Source organism: Ovis canadensis, chromosome 3 (assembly GCF_042477335.2).
Source record: "Ovis canadensis isolate MfBH-ARS-UI-01 breed Bighorn chromosome 3, ARS-UI_OviCan_v2, whole genome shotgun sequence".
Taxonomy (NCBI): domain Eukaryota; kingdom Metazoa; phylum Chordata; class Mammalia; order Artiodactyla; family Bovidae; genus Ovis; species Ovis canadensis.
This window is the reverse complement of record NC_091247.1, coordinates 226,448,804-226,469,804: the sequence shown is the minus strand read 5'-3', so window position 1 is coordinate 226,469,804 and position 21,001 is coordinate 226,448,804. Positions and strand designations below refer to the sequence as shown.

General features: G+C 51.2%; 1 protein-coding gene across 4 annotated transcripts in view; it reads right to left on the bottom strand.

Moving 5' to 3' along the window:
* The window catches only part of PARVB (parvin beta), a 113,463-nt gene extending 101,423 nt beyond the window's left edge, over window positions 1–12,040 (bottom strand). Inside the window, exons 1-2 of one of the 4 annotated variants that reach the window (XM_069581718.1) lie at window positions 8,136–8,249; window positions 6,553–6,649 (exon numbers count right to left, since the gene is read on the bottom strand). Coding sequence is in view for 1 of the 4 variants with exons in the window: in XM_069581720.1 (XP_069437821.1) it covers window positions 11,819–11,933 (115 nt within the window). In the remaining 3 variants the exon portion in view is untranslated. Of the gene's footprint in view, window positions 1–6,552; window positions 6,650–8,135; window positions 8,250–11,818 lie in introns of those variants that run through there. The other 3 variants (XR_011255355.1, XM_069581720.1, XM_069581722.1) reach the window with 3 other exon arrangements.
* Window positions 12,041–21,001: the final 8,961 nt, after the last annotated feature.

Genomic DNA, 21,001 nt, shown 5'->3' with positions numbered 1-21,001 from the left:
GCAGCGTAATCTCCTGCAGAGGACTTCACTTCTCTGGGCCTCTGTTTGCTCATCTGAAAAATGGGAAGAACTAAGAAGTATCCACTTATCAGCTGTGCGTGAGGATTAACTGAGTCATGCATGGAGTGGTTAGTGCTGTGCCTAGAGTATCCCAGGTGCCAACAAGCCTCAGCTGTGAGCCCTGGCCTGAGAGGACTCTGTTCTGCGTAATTAAAAAAAAATCTTTCCCTCACTTCTTAGATGAATGCCTTTTAAGCTTGTATATATTAAGGTCTTACTTTAAAAGTAAGGTATGTCTTTCAAAGTTAAGACTTTACTTCATTCAGGTCTCCCTTTGAAAGATAATATTAATTTTCAAAACAAAAAACAGAGAGAGGAAGACACTTTAAGGCTTTGGGAAAGTTGTCCTTCCAAGTCTATTTACACCAACAATGAATTCTGAGCACCACAAGCCTGGTGTCCTCTTCCCCAGCCTGCTCAAAGGATACTCTGCCCCCACACTTAAAGCAGCACCTGGATGCTTCTAGCAGACTCCATGATAACAGGAGAAGCAGCAGACACCAAGGGTGGCCTGGGCTCCATCGAACCAGACAGCTGCTTCCGGGACTGCCTGATTCAAGCAAGCCCTGAGACTTAGGAAACCGCCAATCCCTCTTCACCTTGTTAATAACCCAATATTAAACTAAAAGCTTAGTTTAAGCTTTAGTTGAGAAGATCCCCTGGAGTAGGAAATGGCAATCCACTCCAGTATTCTTGCCTGGAAAATCCCATGGACAGAGGAGCCTGGGGGGCTACAGTCCGTGGGGTCGCAACGAGTCGGACACGACAGTGACTAACACTTCCTTTGCTTTTCAAACTAAAAGCTAAATCCTTTGGAACTGTAACTTTTCAGATGAAAGTATGAAAACAACTTACTTAAGAAAACAACAGGAGTCAACTATTAAGATGGTGTTGCTTGGGGAAACCAACATCCCTGACCTGCTCTGCTTGACAGGCAAGTAAAGCTTCAAAGACGCAGACAATCATTTTGAAATACCCAAGCTTGACAAGCAAGCCTTCCAACTACTAACCTGCAAGCCTAAGAATCTGCTCAGATTCGCCTAACATTTTGCTTCCTTAGGCTGCTGGCAAGGAAGCACCATCGGGAGCCAGGGTGGGCAAGGATGGCTGCTGAGATGGTCTCACCCCCGAGGACCACTGAAACCCAGCTCAGAAACACCTGCTGCCTCGCAGACACAGGGATTTCCATTTCTCGGCAGCGCACACCTCAAGGGAGCGAGCACGATGTTTCCTGGTCACACTTGGGCAGGACAAGAGGTAGGATCCCAACATTCCCCGAAAGGCAGACGACTTAAAGGGTTTGTGTCCCTCTGACACCAACCGCCCACTAGCACCTGCAGGGGCTACGCCGTGAGAGAAGCAGCCCAGGGCTGCTGACGTGATGCAGGGCCAGAGTGGGAAGAGGCTTCTATTCCGGGGAGGACGCTCACTCAGCAGTGAACCCGCCCATACTCACGCCAGGCTTGACTAACTTAGGCCCAGCATCCTTTCCCCAGCCCAGATGCAGCCTCAGAATCCTCCATAACATAGACAGTCATTACCACTAGAACTGTCAGGAGGAAACGGCCTGCCAGCCCGGCCCTACCAGGAACCAGCTCCATGTCGGTACCGCACCTTCAACATTATCGGTAACATCTGCTTCCCTGGTGGCTCAGACAGTAAAGAATCTGCCTGCAATGTAGGAGACCCGGGTTCGATCCCTAGAGAAGGGAATGGCCCACTCCAGTACTCTTGCCTGGAAAATTCCAGGGACAGAGGCGCCTGGTGGGCAGCATGGGGTTGCAAAGAGCTGGACACGACTGAAGAGACTTTGCACACGCTTACGAGCGCTCGGTTGCTGATAAGACCGTCATCACATTTTCTCCTCACATCACCTGAGGGCAAGAGTCATCGTGACCCACGTGGGCTCACCAGGCAAAGAGGCCGACAGACACGGAGGAGCAGGCCCTCAGCAAGGATGCGAGGAGAGTGGGCTCCGGCCACCGGCAAGCCGCCTCCCTCAGAAACACACTGCCTTTCCGGGAACCAGAGAGGCCACGTGGCTCAGAAATGCAGAGCTGGTGTCTCCCCCACATTCTTCCAACTCACAAATGAGGAAGTGACGCCCCAAAGCTGTAACACAAAGACGGCAAACTGCACAGCATCGTCAAAGGGGACTCCACGACCCAGACGCTTGGAGAAAGAAGGCAGAAAATGAAAGCGCCCCTGGCTTCCAGGAGCCGGGCACGTGACACCCCAGATGCCGTGAGCCCCAGAAACCAGAAGGTGCTAGAGCCTGCCCCTCATTCCGTTTGCTCTTCTAACCAGGAAGCGGCACCTCCTTTAATGCTACTAACAAGGAGCATCTCCAGCCATAAAAAAAAAAAGAATGAAATAAGGCCATCGGCAGCAACACGGATAAACCTGGAGATGATCATACTGAGTGGAGCAAGCCAGACAAAGACAAATATCATACGATGCTGCTTACACGCGGGATCTAGAAAAAAATGAGACAAATGAATTTTACTTAGGAAACAGAAACAGACTCACAGACACAGAAATCATATTTATGGTTACTAAAGGGGAAAGGGTGAGGATAAATTTGAAGTTTGAGATTAACATACACACATCGCTATATATAAAATAATCTAAAAAACCTACTGTATAGCATTGGGAACCATATGTAATATCTTATAATAACCTATAATAACTATAATCTATAATAACTATATGTAATATAATAACTTCGGACAAGAATCCGAGAAAAGAGTATAAGTGTATATATATATATATATATATATATATATATATATATATATATATATGTGAGCTTCCCAGGCGGTGCTACCGCTAAGAACCCACCTGCCAATGCCGGAGACATAAGAGACACGGGTTTGATCCCTGGGTCGGGAAGATCCCCTGGAGGAGGGCATGGCAGCCCACTCCAGTATTCTTGGCCCTGGACAGAGGAGCCTGGCGGGCTACAGTCCACAGGGCCGAAAAGAGCTGGACATGACTGAAGTGACTTAGCACACACACAGGCATATATATATGTTGGTGTTGTTCATTCGCTCAGTCATGTCCAGCTCTTTGCGACCCCATGGACTGCAACAAGCCAGGCTTCCCTGTCCTTCACTATTTCCCGGAGGTTGTTCAAACTCATGCCCATTGGGTCGATGATGCCATCCAACCATCTCATCCTTTGTCACCCCCTTCTCCTCTTGTGTATGTATAACTGAATCACTTTGCTATACACCAAAAACTAAGATGACATTGTCAATCAACTATACTTTAAAAAATAAAGCAACATTTCAATGAGTCAGAAGCGACCAAAAGCTCCTAGAATTGATTACAGTTCACATTTATACTCTCTTCCCCCAATAGCACTGAGTTCCGGCCAGCAGATTACCACCACTGGGTCAACAAATGTCTATAAGGCGCTCCTGGACTTACTAATGGGCTTCCCTGGTAGCTCAGCTGGTAAAGAATCGCCTGTAATGCAGAAGACCCTGGTTCAATTCCTGGGTCAGGAAGATCCCCTAGAAAAGGGATAGGCTACCCACTCCAGTATTCATCAGCTTCCCTGGTAGCTCAGCTGATAAAGAAGCCGCCTGCCACGCAGGAGACCTGGATTCGATCCCTGGGTTGGGAAGATCCCCTGCAGGAGGGCATGGCAACCCACCCCAGTGTTCTTGCCTGGAGAATCCCCATCGACAGAGGAGCCTGGTGGGCTACGGTCCATGGGGTCGCAAAGAGTCGGACACAACTGAGCAACTAAGCCCTGCACAGACTTACTAAATGTCTCTTCAGTCACTACATAAGCTAGTAAATAATAAATATACTCATTAGGAAGTAAAGCCATTTTTCATCTGAAACCTAAAAGGTCAAGCGTATGGCTAATAGAAGGAGAAAACATGCTTTCTTCAGGTATATCTTTGCTGTATGGTACCGCACATTTTAAAACAAGAAAAGAGCTGGGTAAAAGTACCTGCCCTCTGCTGACCACAGCAGGGGGGAAATCCATCACACAGAGCACTTAAAATCCGCTCACAGCTGGTGCTTACCCACTTACATCCGCTAACCATCCTTTAATTATTCTGACGACTGGACAGGGAATGCGAGGGTAAGCAACTTCGGGATGTACGATAAATATTAATTCCATGGACTGGGGACAGGAATTCAAAGCTGAGCTCCTCTGATGAGTGTAGGGTTGCCAAGGCGACCTGACTCTCCTGGGACCACTCAGGTAAAACCAAGATGCTAGGAGGACCACAGAGAGTTAGCTGAAAGGTAATGAACACAAAGTCATCACTCTGGGCCCAGCATCTCTACCGAAGCTAAGTTTCCTAGAGATTTCAGCAGATGGCCAGGAAAAAAAAAAAAAAAGCCCAGCGTGGGACATGCTGACGTGCCTACGTGCTTCTCTCTGAAATGCCCCGGGTGCATCTGGACAGCAGTGCAACAAACAAGGAGAAATGCTGGATCTGAAGATTATAAACAGAATAATAAGCAAAGGAAACCTGACAAAGCCCTACCCAGGCCCCCTGAAAGCCACTTCCTCTCAGCCACAGAGAGAGAGGAAAACAGAGGGGTGATTTCCAGTGACTCCCCAAGGAGTGTGTACATTACAGGGGCCGACAGACTCACCCCCTCTCGGACCAAGAGCAGCTCCCACGGGCAGAGGCAGCCCTGCTCAGAGAGGACGCGTGAGGGTTTGCAGCGAGAAACGTGGCCGCGTCTGTTGGGAAGCTCACAGCCCACTGGATTCAAATAGGACCCACAGTGACTTCTCTTCCCACTGAAGATCCCAGAGCCCACTGGGTACATGGCCCCAGTCCCTCAACCGCTCACCTCCCTCCCCTTCTTACCAGCCACCCTCTTTCTCTCCTTGTACATCAGGAGGGCCAACCTACCTTCCCTGTGATCTCCAGTGATCACTTCCTAAGCGTCCTGTCCCTCATCAAGGTGATCACGTCAGTAAAAAGCCCCAGGTAAGTCCCACCTCCCTGGACAAGGGGAACCATACTCAGTACAAATCCCTTCCCTTCGTCTTGCGGCAAAGAAAGACACCATTCCATTCTTATTTTCAAAGGTACGTGGGACAGTGTGCTGAGATCTGCCTAAAAGAGGATTTGGAAATCACTTCGAAGTCGCCATCTGCCCCCAATAAGCTCTTTATGCAAACACCCCGGAAAGCTGTGAACTCCACAGCTCCCCAGGTGCCTCAGCCCCAGGAGTAACTGGGAGCAGGGTCAGGGGCCCTGGAGAAGGGCGGGGCCTCATCTAACCTGTTTCTATGCAGAGTTCCTTCCATCTCAGAGCAGCCTCTGGGTCGCTGCCTCTTCATCAAGCCCTGCAGCTGTGGCTTCCTCACGTCTCAGGAATCCTGCTGCTCCCAGCCCCGTACACTGCCTCCAGGAAGCCCACCCTGCCTGCACCTACACTCCAGCTGTTTCCTTACCAGTCGCCCCAATCCAGTTCACTCCACACCAGACTCTTTAAAGTAGCAGGGATACTGATTGGACACTGGCGCCCACTATTCACCAAGGATGACAGGGTCTGGGGACCACTCCAGCCTGTCCTGAGGCTGACCACGGCCCACAAACCACACCACAGTCTGGCTGCTCTGAACGGCCTGCACTTCCCCAGTGGGACTAGCTGGGACCTCCTTCACGGCCCCTCACATTCAGACTGGGTGTCCCCTCGTATCTATCACCACACCTGCCCCCTGCCCCCAGCCCCACAGTGCCCAGACTCCCGAGGACAGACCTGCGTCAGGTCCCCGCAGGCCACCAGCTCCCAGCTGCCAGGTCAAGATTCTCCCCGCCTGTGTCCTTAGGTCCTGGGAGCTCCGGGAGCCTCTTTCCTCTGCTGTCCTGGGACGGAGGCGAGCGGGCCTTCACCTCCGCACCCCCACCTCCCATCCATCTCCCACCCAGAACAATTATGGAGGACTCAACTGCAATTTCCTCTGAACCTTCACGGAAGTCTGCCGTGTCTCCTCACTCTCTGTCCAGAGAGGAAGGGGTCTGCCAGGGACAGCCCATCCATCTCCAGAACCCCTACCCCCCAGGTGACTCTGTGTTTGGGCCACACCTGCTTGTAACCAGCTGGCCCAGCACAGGTACCCGGCCCCCGTGGGCAGTCCAGATTCTTCCCCTTAGGAAACTGAGCTGACAGTTTGAAAGAAAGTGAAGTTGCTGAGTCGTGTCCCACTCTTTGCAACCCCATGGACTGTAGCCTACCAGGCTCCTCCGTCCATGGGGTTTTCCAGGCAAGAATACTGGAATGGATTGCCATTTCCTCCTCCAGGGGATCTTCCCGACCCAGGACTCGAACCCGGGTCTCCCGAATTGCAGGCAGACTCTTTACTGTCTGAGCCACCAGGGAAGTTCAAGTTGAGAACCACTGGTTTAAACTGCAGCTACCAGGTAAGGTTGTGTTTCCTCAACTATAAAGTGAGGGCAAAAGTCCCGCCTTGCAGGTAACTTGTGAGCAGGTGAAAAGTCCTACCCTTGCCGGGCACCTCTGTCCAAATGCTCTTCTTACAGAGAAGGGTTGATGTGGGACGGTGTTTGGGGACAGCCCAGAGTCCACGCAGCTGGTCATTCTGTAAAGAACAGGGCAAACCGAAGGGAACACACTGGGGTCGGCAGAGCTGGTTTCGACTGAGAGTCTCTTCTGGAAGTTATTTAAAACCCAGAAAAGCAACTCAATACTTTCAACCCTCAATGCAAAGTTGCAGTCACCTGGTGTCTCTTTAGATCTAGTTCCTGAGGTTTCAGTCAAGATCTTGCTCATTTATCTCTGTGTGTGCATCAAGGGCTCAGAAGATGACCAGGGTGAAGAAAATCAGAAAACAAGTTGCAGGGCTGGAGAAAAGTGTTTACCAAAGATGCATCTGATAGAGAATGCGTATCTAAAATGCACCAAGAAGTCCTAAAACTCAACTACAAGAAATCAAACCACTTGATTTAAAGAATAAGGGACTTGCCTGGCAGGTTAATGGTTAAGACTCCGAGCTGCCAAGGCAGGGGCACGGCTCAATCCCTGCTCAGGGAACTAAGATCCCACATGCCACAAGGCGTGGCCAAAACAAATAAAATAAAGGATACATTAAAAAAAAAAATGGGCCAAAGATCTGAGCAGACACTTTGCCAAAGAAGATGCGCAGATGACACAGGAACCTAGAAAAAGAAGCTCCGCATCATGTCACTAGAGAATGAGGACCTAAAACTGCTCTAAAAAATATGATTACAAGAAGAAAAGCAATCAGGGAAGAGCAGCTTCCTGAACACTTGCTTTCCCCAGAAAAGCAGCAGGGACAGAGCCTCTGGCTCGGCCGTGGTGGGCTCAGCTCTCACAGGCTGGCACTGGTCCCTGGGGTCTGGGCAGAGGGCGGAGGTCAAGGCAAGCGGGAACCTCTCAGGCAAACGGGCAGAGGGGAGCCCATCCCCACCTTCCATCCAGGGCCTCCTGGCCCCAGAGCTGGACCCCTGGCTCTAAGGACTTTACACAGCTGCAAGGGCACACGTCCCGGGGCACCTCTCACCCCATCCTGGCCTGCGGGACTGCTGGGGACCCCCGCGGGGAACCTTCCTCTGCGCCTGCTCTGTCCATCTCGTAAACCGTAAACCGAATGACTTTTGCGCGTGGCCCTTCACAGCCCCCGGGCTTTCTACGGGGAGTTTTGGGGTTTTTTAAGTGTTCCTTTCCACTTTTCCCAACACCCCACTGTTCATCACAGTTCCGTTTTCTAAGCCGGGTCACCACATGACGCGACTTGCTTCCCTCCCATAGACTATCACAGCCTTAATCATGCTATGAATTCACCCAGGGCACTTCCTGCAAGGGTTCCTCCAAACCCCAGCACACATTTCTGAACATGACCTCCCCTGGCAAGTGACAGGACGTTCCCCACCAATACGTGCCTCGGTGCTTGTCACAGCCCCAGGCTCTGCAGGGTCAAATGCCCCACGCACCCGAATCTCTAACTTCCCAGCAGTGCGGTCCTTGTCCCGGCGCCCTCCCCCTCACCTCCACCCACGCTACTGAACTCATCTCGGACTTTCTAACAAAAAGGAAATGAAACCCACCACGCAGCTGGCAGCGCCCGGCACACCTCGAATCACCTCGAATCACCGTCTTCCCGATGGTCGCTGGCAGGCAAATGAGCGCCTTCCCATGGGGGGCCTGGGTGGGGCCAGGACCTGCTGCAAGTGAACCACATGAGTGGCAGGGAGGGCAGGTTGGCAAGGCAACAGGCCCAGAGGGAGACCAGCAACTCTCCATCATTCAGGACCTCATTCTCCAGCCTTCGCACCTCGGCCTCCCTCCTACTCCTCACCCCTTCCGCTCTTCCCACAAGACAGGCAGAAGCCACGGAGCCCTTCCAAGGTCAGTCCTCTTGGAATTCCTGCTTGATAAGTGTTTGTGACCTTCTGTTTGCATGGGGGGAGGGACCACTGAGTGTGCCAGGCACCCCAATCTTGAGAAATGAGGCAGGGGACCCAGCTAACTCACACAGCAAAGTGAAAGCAGCTGGGAGTTCCCTGGCGGTCCAGGCATTAGGACTCAGCATTTTCACTGTCGAAGGCCTGGGTTCAATCCCTGATCAAGGAACTAAGATCCCAAAAACCATGTGGCGTGGCCAAAACAAAACAAACAGAAAAAAAAAACAAACTATACTACAGAAATATCTCTTTCCTCCTGCTGTTTCATGACTATTTTGTTCATCACTGGATGATTCTGAGTACTCTTGGTATATTCAAATTAAACCAGATTTTTCCCTTGATTTTCTAGACGCATGCTAGTTCACAAAGGCAAACATTTTGCTTTGGAAGTTGGGGCTAGTCCATGAGTTCAGGCATTTGCTCTTCATAGTCCAAGGGAGTAAATGTCACCTATAAAAAGCTTTCATCATCCAGAACATTCCTCTGACTTGCTATTCTGTGAGAGATGGCTTTCCTGGTTCCTTCGGGTCTCAAACATCACCTGCTCTGAGGCCTTCCCCAGCACCTGTCTGATTGCACTTTTACACCTTCTTCCTAGCAGATATTATAAATCTGTTTTATTTATTATGACTGAGTCCCTGGTCCACGAAAGAAGAGCCTTGTCCATCTTTTCTTCCTAGGGTCCCACGGCAGGCCATGAATGAATTGGAGACCGTATGACATCTGTGTTTATAATTGCCGTAAGGCATAAAGAGGAACTGAAATGATTTTGGTGAGCGTGACGGATCATTCCTGCTGCCCCCTGATCTGCAGATCAGAGACGCAGCGGTAATGACCTAGGCTGGGGGAAGGCCATTTATCGTCTCTTTTAGGAGGCGTGACTTGATAGAAGCAAGCAGCCAGTCTGGATCCTAAATGTTAGGCTTCAGAGAGGAGTGATTCATCTGCTTTGTACAACTTGTCAACCGAAAAAAAATGCACAGCCTCAAAGTCGAGAGTTATGTTTTACTTGGTGGACAAAACTGAGGACATAAGCCCGGGACTCAGCTAGCTCTGAGGGAGGGCTACAGAAGAGGCAAAGGAGGGGCCAGGATATGCAGGAGTTTTTGCAACAAAGACCAGGGAATCCGAACATCAAAAGATCCCTGTTAATTAAGGAAAACCAGATATTTCAAGTTAAAGCATTTAGCACTTTTCTCTGTATGGATGTGAGAGCTGGGCCATGAAGAAGGCTGAGTACCAAAGAATTGATGCTTATGAACTATGGTGCTGGAGAAGACTCTTGAGAGTCTCTTGGACTGCAAGGAGATCAAACCAGTCAATCATAAAGGAAATCAATCCTGAATATTCATTGGAAGGACTGATGCTGAAGCTGAAGCTCCAATGCTTTGGCTGACTCATTGGAAAAGACCCTGATGCTGGGAAAGATTGAAGGTGGGAGGAGAAGGAGACGACACAGGATGAGATGGTTGGATGTCATCACCGATTCAATGGACGTGAATTTGAGCAAGCTCCGGGAGTTGGCGATGGACAGGGAGGCCTGGCATGCTGCTGTCCTTGGGGTCACAGAGAGTTGGACTCGACTGAGAGACTGACAACAGTGCATGGGAAGCTGCCCAGGTCTGGGCTCGCTGAGGTCGCCCCTCAGAGTTGCCCCGCAGCTCCTGAGGCCAGCATCCCGTGCTTCCTGGGCTGAATCACCGGGGCAGGGGCTGCTCAGCAGGATTTGTCTCCATCCTGAATTTCCTCCTCCAGGCACAATTCCACATCCTTCCGATTACTGATATGGCAGACATTTTTTTCATTGATAAACTAAAGGTGAAAGGCCCTGCCCTCAGGGGGAACCATCTAATGTGGTAAAACTGTCCCTGGTGGGAAATGCATGGACACACACACACGGATACACACACACACGGACACACACACACAGATGGACACACACACACACACAGATGGACACACACACACACAGATGGACACACACACACACGGACACACACCCTGGTGGGAAATGCATGGACAGACACACACACCCAAACACACGGGGACACACACACACACACACACACACACACACACACACCCCTGAGCAGAAGGTGTGTCAGTGTCTGTACATCTGCTCAGCCCTTGAGGTAAAAGGTCACAGACATCCCCAGGAATACACACACCAAAGAGAGAAATTAACATGGGTCCACATGAGCCTGCAAGCCTGTCCTTGGGGTACACATGTTCCTGGGGGGTACATTAGCCTGGCAGGTACAGGAAGACTCTCTAAAGCTCAGTCAGGCTCCTGACCCCCCTGACTCCGGATTCTCTCTCCCCAGGTCCAGACTGTGGCTAGCCCCCACCAGCCTGGTTCACAGCCACGGCAGCATAACCCACCCTCCCCACAGGAAATCTGGGCCAGGGGAAAGACTCCCCTGGCCAGAACAAAGGGAAAAATCAGGAATGCAGTCCTGGGAGAGGCCCAGGGAACAGCCGTGTTTAAAGAGCACAAACAAGAGGCCCGAAGTCACATACCCACAACTCTTCCAAAAAAGAATTGTAAGAGGTGGCAGGAAGTGTTTTAGGATATTTTCATGGACACGTGGAGGCAAACATGGAGGGGCCTGCGCAGTCCGTGCGGGAGGGCCTCGCGGCCTCGAGCATCCCTTTCCTCCTTCCCTCTCGCCCAGGCTGCGGGCGCAATCCGTGCAGGGCACTGCACCCCGAAAACCAGCGGGCCCCCAGCAGTAGGCTCACCCCGCAGTGGGGCCCAATAAATGCTCATCGAGCGGCCCCCAGGCAGGGTTGAACGCGCGGGCCTGCGGCCGGGGTAGGAGGCTAAAGAAATGGCTGGTGACCTGGGCCGCGGTGGACGCAGGGCTGTCTCCAGCGGGCCGGGGGGCTTGTCCCCACGGCTGCTCAGCGTCCTGTCCTCAGCAGGAGCCGGCGATGCGCGTTTCGATGACGCCAGGAGCCCAAAGGGGGCTCCATGAGCCGCCCGGAGAGGGGGCGCCGCCAAGTTGGCGGCTGGTTCCCGGCCCGGCGTTTAAAGGGGGTCAAGGGCTGGTCTGAAGGTCACGGCGGCGCGCTGCGCGGGCCGGGAGGGCTTGGGGAACCGTGCGCGCGGGGCCCGGAGCGGAGAGGCAGCGTGGTGCCCGCAGCCGCTCAATCGGGTCCGGCGGGGACTCGGGCCGCGTGGTCCGCGCTGCGCTCCATCCGGTCCAGGCGGGGCTCGGCGCTGTGCGCGCGCGGGCGCGCGGGGCGGGTCGGCCGCCCGCCTGGGTCTCGCGGAGCGGAGAGCGGCGCGGGCGCGGCTGGAGGCCGGCGGCAGGCGCACTCACCCTCCTTGGCCTTCTTCTTCCTCGCCAGCGTGCCGCCCAGCTTGCCGAGGAACGATTCGTCCTTCTTCATCCTGTGGGGCCGCAGGGCGGGCGAGCGCAGCGGCGCGGAGGACATGGGGACGCACGGGGACCCCGGTGGCCGGGCCGGGAGCAGCGCGTCTGGGAGCCGCCCTGGTCGCCTCCGCCGCCGCCGCCGCCCGCTCGCCCCGGGGAGTGGCCGGGAGGGCGCGGCCCCGGCGCCGGCCCCCGCCCCCCGCCCGCCCCTGGCCCCGGCGGCGTCCGCCGCCCGAGGTCTGGCTCTGGGTCACCACGTCCAGCCTGCGAGAGCCATCGGCGGTTCCCACGCGCCGCGTCACGCTTACTCTCCAAGCGCAGCGGTGGTTCCCCTCCTAAATGCCGCCAGTCGGGACAGACCGCGTGCCCTCTGCGCCCCTTTTGTTCTACTCGTTTGAGCCCTGGACTCTGGTGACCTTACCTGGGCGCCGGGGTCGGGGGTGGGGGGTCAGCGAGGCAGCCAGGGCCACCACCTTTGCACAGCCGTGGCACATCAGATAAGCGCACAAGTGGGTCGTTTCATTTGCTGAGCTTTTCCCCACAAGCAGGCCAAGGGCTGGGGGGAGCCCTTGTGAGCTGTGCCGGCCCTCTAGAAGCTTGGCACCTGGTAGGCAATGGCTACATGGGTACCCTCCTGCACACCTCGCCCTGTCCCAGGGGAACTCCTGGTGATTCCGGCAGAGGAAAGAGCCCTAGTGTGGAATCACGCGCGGGTGTTGGGTAGGAGGGCAGGGCAGGAGGACCAGAGGGGACAGTGTAGGGGCTCCAAGGAGGAGAGAGAAGAGGAGGAAGCGGTTTACTGTGGAGGTGATGTGGTGGACTTGGGTTCTGCAGAGTTGACTTTGGGTGAGGTGGGTGGGGAAGGACTGAGCCTGGAGAGCAGGTCCCAGGCTTCAGTGACTCAGGAGAGACGTGAACAGGTTTGTGGAGAAGCTCATAGGTGGAAGGACTCCCAGGCTGGAAGGAGTGGGGAGTTAAGCCTGTTTCCTGCTGGGCCCAGGCCAGCAGGATGGGGGCCTTCCCCAGCAGATAGAGACTATCAGAGGAGGCCTGACCGGGGAGGAGCATGGATGGAGCGGCCAGGTCTGGGTGTGGGTAACATTGTTTTTCTGTCTCCCCGGGGGCTGGCCCTCTCCGGTTCCGGCAGCGGAGGTTTCTTTTGGCCTGCCAATTGGTGCCAGGCCCTGCCCTCCCACGGAGAATGCGCTGACCACAGGGGCAGAGCCTTGCCCTCTCAGAGCTGGTGATCCAGGTGGGCCCCGCAGTTAGGAACCCAGCCAGGTGGGAGGGCAGCCGGAGTGTTATGGACCAGGGTGCTTGCCCTGCTTAACCAACAGAAACTGATCAGAGGCCAGACAAGGCTTCCAGGCAGGGCTTTACTGGGGCTCTGTGCAGCAAGGGGGAGCGAGAACAAACCACAGGCCCCCTTCCTCACTTACTGGGGGATAGGCAAACTGGTTCTTTATGTGGGGTGAGGGTAGGGGGTATGTCCAGGGTCAAGTGGGAGGGGTGGCTTAGGTGGTTTGTCACCCCTTAGGTGATCTGCAAGGAGAGCCAACCAGTCCATCCTAAAGGAAATCAGTCCTGAATATTCATTGGAAGGACTGATGCTGATGCTGAAACTCCAATTCTGTGACCACCTGATGCGAAGACCTGACTCATTGGAAAAGACCCTGATGCTGGGAAAGATTGAGGGCAGGAGGAGAAGAGGGCCACAGAGATGAGATGGTTGGATGGCATCACTGACTCGATGGACATGAGTCTGAGCGAGCTCCGGGGGTTGGTGATGGACAGGGAGGCCTGGCATGCTGCCGTCCATGGGGTCGCAGAGGGTCAGACATGACTGGGCGACTGAGCTGAGCTGAACTGAGGTGATGCTGAGTGCAGGGGGCAGGTGCAGTGCTTTTGCTCCTGGCTCTTCAAAAGTGGCAGTGGGGTCTTCTTGGTCTCTCTGTGTCTTTTGTCCAGAACTTGCCCTAACTGCACATGTGTGCAGTTATTTTTAGTCCTGTAATCTTTTTGTATTTTGTTGCTGAAGGAGAAGTGTGTCCAGATGCAGGCATTGCAGCAAAGCGTCTCGAGTCCCAGGCCTGTCTCAGGAAGAAGAGAAGGAATATGGATACCCTCATCCTCTCATTAGCAGCAGGCAGGATGGAGAGAACTCGAGGGAAGACCCAGGTACCCGGGAGAGGAGAGGCGAGCCAGGGATGCAGGCTGCCCGGTGTGACTGAGTGAGCGGATGAGGTGGGGAGATCAGTGATCCCCCACTAGGAATCCTGAGGATGGGTTAAAGCAAAACCCCGAGCCAGAGACCAATTCAGAAGCTGCTGTAAGGGGCGAGGCCAGAGTTGCCCGTGGCAGTGGCAGAAGGAAGGGACAGGTAAGAATAAACTTTCAAGGCTGCAAAGCACAGCCCGTGGGGAGTCCTTGGATGACTGATATAGGGACAAGGAAGGGTCAGAGGGCTCTGAGGCTTCTTACCTGCACGACCTGATTTGGGGTTAGTAACCACACTGGGGATAACACAGAAAGATGGTGAATCTGGTTATTGAAATCCTGATGGGATCATGGCACAGTCAAGGCTAGAATGCTCTGAATGCTGAGGGAGACTGACGTCTGGGGCAGGGGTTTCTGGCCCCTTTGAGGATCTGGTGCGCAGTATAGACTGTCTCCTCTAAGGAAACACACACACACACAAGATGCTGCACGCTGTTTACGGGCATCACAGCCAGCCTACCCTCCCACCGCCCTGGGCACAGCCACAGAACTCCGGAGGAGAGCTTGCGATCAGGGAAGGGGGAGGAAAAAAAACTCTTGGGAAGCAAAATGGGAAAAGCTGAGCTCCCGGGCATGGTCCTGGCGCCTTGTAATTGCCCAGTCGATGATTAGTTGGATATTTCATCAGTGGCTCCAGCTTCCCAGCGGACACACAGAATTTACAATTTCTGTTCAGTCACTGCTACCTTGAATACCACAAAGACAGATTGCAGCCTACTTTAAAAGATGCCATTACACCATGGAAGAATCTCTCTGAAAGATACTCAAATCCTGCCAACCGCCCACCTACTTCAGAAAGAACTATTGGCTACAGTCAAGTGATTCTCAGTTGGAAGAGGAACTGACTTGGGCCTCACATGACAACGGGGTTCTGGAATTTTGTAGACATCGTGTGTAGAAACTTAATCATGTTTCCAGTGCAAAGTGGTACATACTGCTGAGAAATCCATGCAAAGCAGAGACTTCTGGGTTCAATTCATTGTCGTTCCCTCCCCCGAGGTGAGGGATGGTCCTGGCAGCCTCAAAGATGCTGGACCATGGGCTCTGTTTCCCTTGCACCTCTTGGACTGGAGGATAGTCTGATTTTTGTTTTTTTAATGGTCTTGGACCTTTGACCTTTTTTAAAAAAAATTTTTGACTGCTCTGAGTCTTCATTGCCTGTGTGGGCTTTCTCTAGTTGTGACAAGCGGGACCTACTCTTCCTTGCAGTGCTTGGCCTCCTCGTTGTGGTGGCTTCTCCTGTTTCCGACCGTACAGGTTCTAGGAGATGCTGGCTCAGAGTTTGTGGCTCCCAGAATTAGTTGCTCCTCAGTGTGTGGGATCCTCCGAGATCAGGGATGGAACCCGTGTCCCCTGCACTGCAGGAGGATTCTTATCCACTGCGCCACCTGGGAAGTCCTGGTTTCTTATCAAATGCAGCTTACAGGCTTTTTTACAATTATTGTATTAGTTGTAACGTATTTGGTTTTGACTCTTGTATGCTACAGATAACAAGAAATGACTTAGTGGCTGTGGATGAACTTGGGTTTCTTTTGCAGGGTTAGAGGCTGGAGGGATTAACCTAAACCCCAGAAAGTTTCCCTCGCTCCAGGCCTGGCTCCTGGGGAATTTGCCCAGCATTCTCTCCAGAGCAGTCTAACTGAAACAACTTTCCAAATTGCTTTCAGAGCAGCAAACATCTATATTCACTTGAAGGCTGGAAAGTGCTGGTCGTTAAGATTGAGAAAGAATTTAATGAGAAGCAGAAAAATGATCTTGTCCTGTCCCCACCTACTCGACCTTCCACTTCTTCAGTTCAGTTGAGCGCTCAGTCACGTCCGACTCTTTGTGACTCCATGGACTGCAGCACACCAGGCTTCCCTGACCATCACCAACTCTCAGAGTTTACTCAAACTCATGTCCATCAAGCTGGTGATGCCATCCAACCATCTCATCCTCTGCCGTCCCCATCTCATCCCGCCTTCAATCTTTCCCAACATCAGGGTCTTTTCCAATGAGTCAGTTCTTTCATCAGGTGGCCAAAATATTGGAGTTTCAGCTTCAGCATTAGTCCTTCCAATGAATATTCAGGACTGATTTCCTTTAGGATGGACTGGTTGGATCTCCTTTCAGTCCAAAGGACTCTCAAGAGTCTTCTTCAGCACCACAGTTCAAAAGCATCAGTTCTTCAGTGCTCAGCTTTCTTTATGGCCCAGCTCTCACAGCCATACATGACTACTGGAAAAACCATAGCTTTGACTAGACAGACCTTTGTTGGCAAAGTAATGTCTTTGCTTTTCAATAGGCTGTCTAGGTTGGTCATAGCTTTTCTTCCAAAGAGCAAGTGTCTTTTAATTTCACTTGCCCCTTTTAATTTCATGGCTGCAGTCACCATCTGCAGTGATTTTGAAGCCCCCCAAAATAAAGTCAGCCACTGTTTCCATTGTTTCCTCATCTATTTGCCATGAAGTGATGGGACCGGATGCCATGATCTTCATTTTCTGAATACGAGTTTTAAGCCAACTTTTTCAGGCTCCTCTTTCACTTTCATCAAGAGGCTGTTTAATTCTTCGCTTTCTGCCGTAAGGGTGGTGTCATCTGCATATCTGAGGTTATTGATATTTCTCCCGGCAATCTTGATTCCATCTTGTGTTTCATCCAAGCCAGCATTTCGCATGATGTACTCTGCATATAAATAAGCAGGTGGCAATATACAGCCTTGACATACTCCTTTCTCAATTTGGAACCGGTCCGTTGTTCCATGTCCAGTTCTAACTGTTGCATCTTGACCTGCATACAGATTTCTCAGAAGGCAGGTCAGATGGTCTGGTATTCCCATCTCTAAGAATTTTCCACAGTTTGTTGTGATCCACACAGTCAAAGGCTTTGGCATAGTCAATAAAGCAGAAATAGATGTTTTTCTGGAACTCTCTTGCTTTTTCTGTGATCCAGCAATTTGATCTCTGGTTCCTCTGCCTTTTCTAAATCCAGATTGAACATCTGGAAGTTCACGGTTCATGTATTGTTGAAGCCTGGCTTGGAGGAATTTGAGCGTTACTTTGCTAGCATGGGAGATGAGTGCAATTGTGTGGTAGTTTGAACATTCTTTGACATTGCCTTTCTTTGGGATTGGAATGAAAACTGACCTTTTCCACTGCTGAGTTTTCCAAATTTGCTGACATACTGAGTGCAGCACTTTCACAGCATCATCTTTCAGGATTTGAAAGAGCTCAACTGGAGTTCCATCACCTCCACTAGCTTTGTTCCTAGCTTTGTTCTACTTCTTAGCATGCCACATGCGTATTGCCTGTGCCACGGGTTGGCATGCACTTTACATTTAGAAAACCATTATGAAAATCAGATTACATGCAGCCACCCCTATGACAGAAAACCATTTGATTTGCTTTCTAAAGAAATGATTGATTGATTTGCTTTGGCTGTGCTGGGGCTTTGCTGCTGGTGTGCAGGCTTTCTCTAGGTGTAGCAAGCGGGACCTGCTCTCTAACTGCAATGCTCCAGGCTGCTCACTGTGGTGGCTTCTCTTGTAGCTTCAGTAGTTGCAGCTCAGGGGCTCTAGGGCTCAGGCCTCTGAGTTGTGGCGTGTGGACTTAGTTGCTCCTTGGCATATGGGATCTTCTCGGACCAGGGATTGAACCCGTGTCCCTTGTATTGCAAGGTGGATTCTTAACCACTGGACCACCAGGGAAACCCCTCGATTTACTTTTGAACCATGGCTTCCAAAGGTTCCATCTCCTTACGCAAATGGCTCAGCGGTAAAGAATCCTCCTGCCAACACACGAGACATGGGCTTGATCCCTGGGTGGGGAAGATCCCCTGTAGGAGGAAATGGCAACCCACTCCAGTATTCTTGCCTGGAGCATCCCATGGACAGAGGAGCCTGGCGGGCTACGGTCCATGCAGTCACAAAGAGTGGGATCCTACTGAGCACATGATGGATGGATATAAGAATAAGAAACAAACATTCCAGGAGCACAAGCCGGATCCAGGCCCTGGGGGAGGCCCCACACCGTGTGCTCTCGGGCAGACTCAGAGCCAGGTTCTCCGGCTATGCTGTCCGTCTTCCTTGCAGATGGCAGGCTCTGGGCCATGCAGGTGGATGTCATTTGTCCTAACACTTCAGTTGCGGCAGACCAAACAAGCCGCCTCGAAAGTAACCAGACAGGAGAATGAATACACCTATGGCTATATTCATGGAATGGAATTCTACAAGCAATCAGAAAGAGCAGCAGTCACCCTATCTCAAAAACATGTCCAGGGACTTCTCTGGTGGTCCAGAGGTTAAGACCCCGAGCTCCCAGTGCAGGGGGGGGGGGGCACGTTCAATCCGACGTCAGGGAACTAATATGCCACAGGTGATGCGATGAGGCCAAATTAGAAAAAGAAAAAAAAAATGCATTCAGCAACAAAAGCCAGTGCAAGGCACACACTGGGGGAATCCACTCATTTGAAGTTCAGCAGCAGGTGGTCTCTTTCCTATGCTGAGAGTGGTCAGAGTTCTGAGTGATGCACGCTGGCCGTATCTTGGGCTGGCTGGGGCGGGGTGGGGCGCTGGGGCTCACACAGGTTGTTTGCTGAGTACAAATCCATCACCCACACACTGGAGAACTGTGCATGTCACTATGTGTCAGTTACACCTCCATAGCAGCTCGGGGGAAAGAAAACGAATGAATGACACGCCAAGGCAAGATAATTTGAGTGCTCTTCCTTACCTGCATTTGGGTTTCATTCCTTCTCAACGCGTCTCCTGTGATAATATGGCAGCTCAGGAAGCCCTTAAAGGGAGTTTTAAAAGCCGCACGCATTCTCCCATTTCCCTTCCAGAGGAGAAGAGACATCTTTCAAAACACAAAAAACGGCCTTTAGCTCTCGGGGAGAGAAAACAGAGCTCGTTCGAAGGAGGAATGAAACTGTGAAATGTTCCCCTGTGCTGTTCATTTTCAAACCTAGCAATTTCAGGAGACTTAGAAGTGTGTAGGCAAGCGATGGAAATACTTAATTGATTCAGTGATGGAGAAAATGCCTTATTTCCCCCAGGTTACACTCCAATGCAGTCTTTCTGCCCTTTGGAGCAGCTTTTTCAAGCGTGCTGTAATCATAACATCCAAAGTAGTCGTTTGAACGGCGTGATTTAATCAGTTTGCTAATTTAGTGATCTGGCAAGGGAGAAACCTGTGATTTTCGCTTTAAATGCTAGAAGCATGAAAAGATGACCACACTTGCCTGGAATCTTGAAACTGTGGTGGTAACACTTTTTCCCAAGCCACGTGTGAGAGAAACGCAAATGCCTGACTGCAGTGATCAACAGCTTTTCACTCAAGCGTTTTTGGAAACATCAGCACACTTTAAAACAAGGGAAGTTGGATTTTCATTTATTGGCAACTCCTCTGAGTCTTCTTTTCGCCTCGTAGGCAAATTAAACTACACATACACTTTGTTCCTGTAAATATTTTAGAGATGAGGAATGCATGAAAGATTGGCACCAAGTTATTAATTCCTCATGTTGCATGGGGGAGAGATTGGGAAAGTCCTCTAAAAGATTATGCCCCCTTCAAAAAAGATCGACCCCTAGCTTTCAGAGAGCAAGTTCCTTGAAAAATGCCAATACCTCTTATGCAGATGGGAGAACAAAGGCCCAGCCTATTAGACAGTAACACTTTAGTCTAAATTTCTTTCACCATTCATTTATCATAATGTATTATCACTTGCCTAGAAAATAAAAGGCTTTACTTTCTACCTCCTGTCTCACTGGGCACAGTAAGGGAATAAAAGCTGTGCTTTTTTTTGTTTGTGTTTTTTTACATTTATTTGGTTGTATCAGGTCTTCATTGCAGCAGAGCTGGCACAACAGCTCAGCAGTTGTGGCCTGCAGAGTAAATTGTGCCGCAGCATATGGGACCAGCAACCAAACCCATGTCCCCTGCTTTGGAAAGCAGATTCTTAACCACTGGACCACCAGGTAAGTCCTGAGAGCTGTGCTTTGTATGGAGGGAGAAATGATGAAAGGTAGGGGTACTCTAGGGCAGTAAGCTTGCTGCCAGATGGAGCAGGGGAATTAGCCACCAAGCGCATCATGAGAACATCACTGGGGCTGGGGAAGACAGGGGCCAGGGTAGGGATCTATGAGTCAGACAGGAAATATTTTCCACTTTTTGGGCCAGACACCCTTTGCAGCTCCTCAGTTTTGCTCTCATAATCTGAAAACAGCCACAGACAATACGGAAGCAAATGCATGGCTCTGTTCCAATGCGAGTTCATTCTGCACTCTGAACTTTGGAGTTCATATTATTTTCATGTGTCACAAAACATTCTTTTGATGTTTCTGTCAACACAGTTAAAACATGAACCCATTCTTAGCTCACAGGTGATACAAAAAGCAGTTTGGATTTGGAAGCAGATTATACCCAAACAGCATTTCATTTAACTGCATTTTTTTTAATTTCTTTTTTTACTTCTTATCTGCATGTTTTTGCCAGAAAGGTAATAATGATGGCGCCACTAAAAATCAATGCCTAAACGTGCCAGTGACTCAGAGTCTGTAACTCCAAAGCAGTACATAAAAGCTTCCCGTGCATTGGAAATGTATTGTTAGCACACCTCTTCCAAAGTGGGTCAGTAACAATTGCGCTTCTTATGTCTTACTTATTCTATAAGACTTGTTTATTCTGTAAGACTCTCCACACCGTTACACAGAGGTAGGAGTATGTTGCAGCTGTTGGTGGTGGTGGTGGTTGTTTAGTCTCTAAGTCATATCCAACTCTTTTTCAACCCCCTGGACTATAGCCTACCAGGCTCTTCTATCCATAGGATTTCCCAGGCAAGAATACTGGAATGGGTTGCCATTTCCTCCTCCAG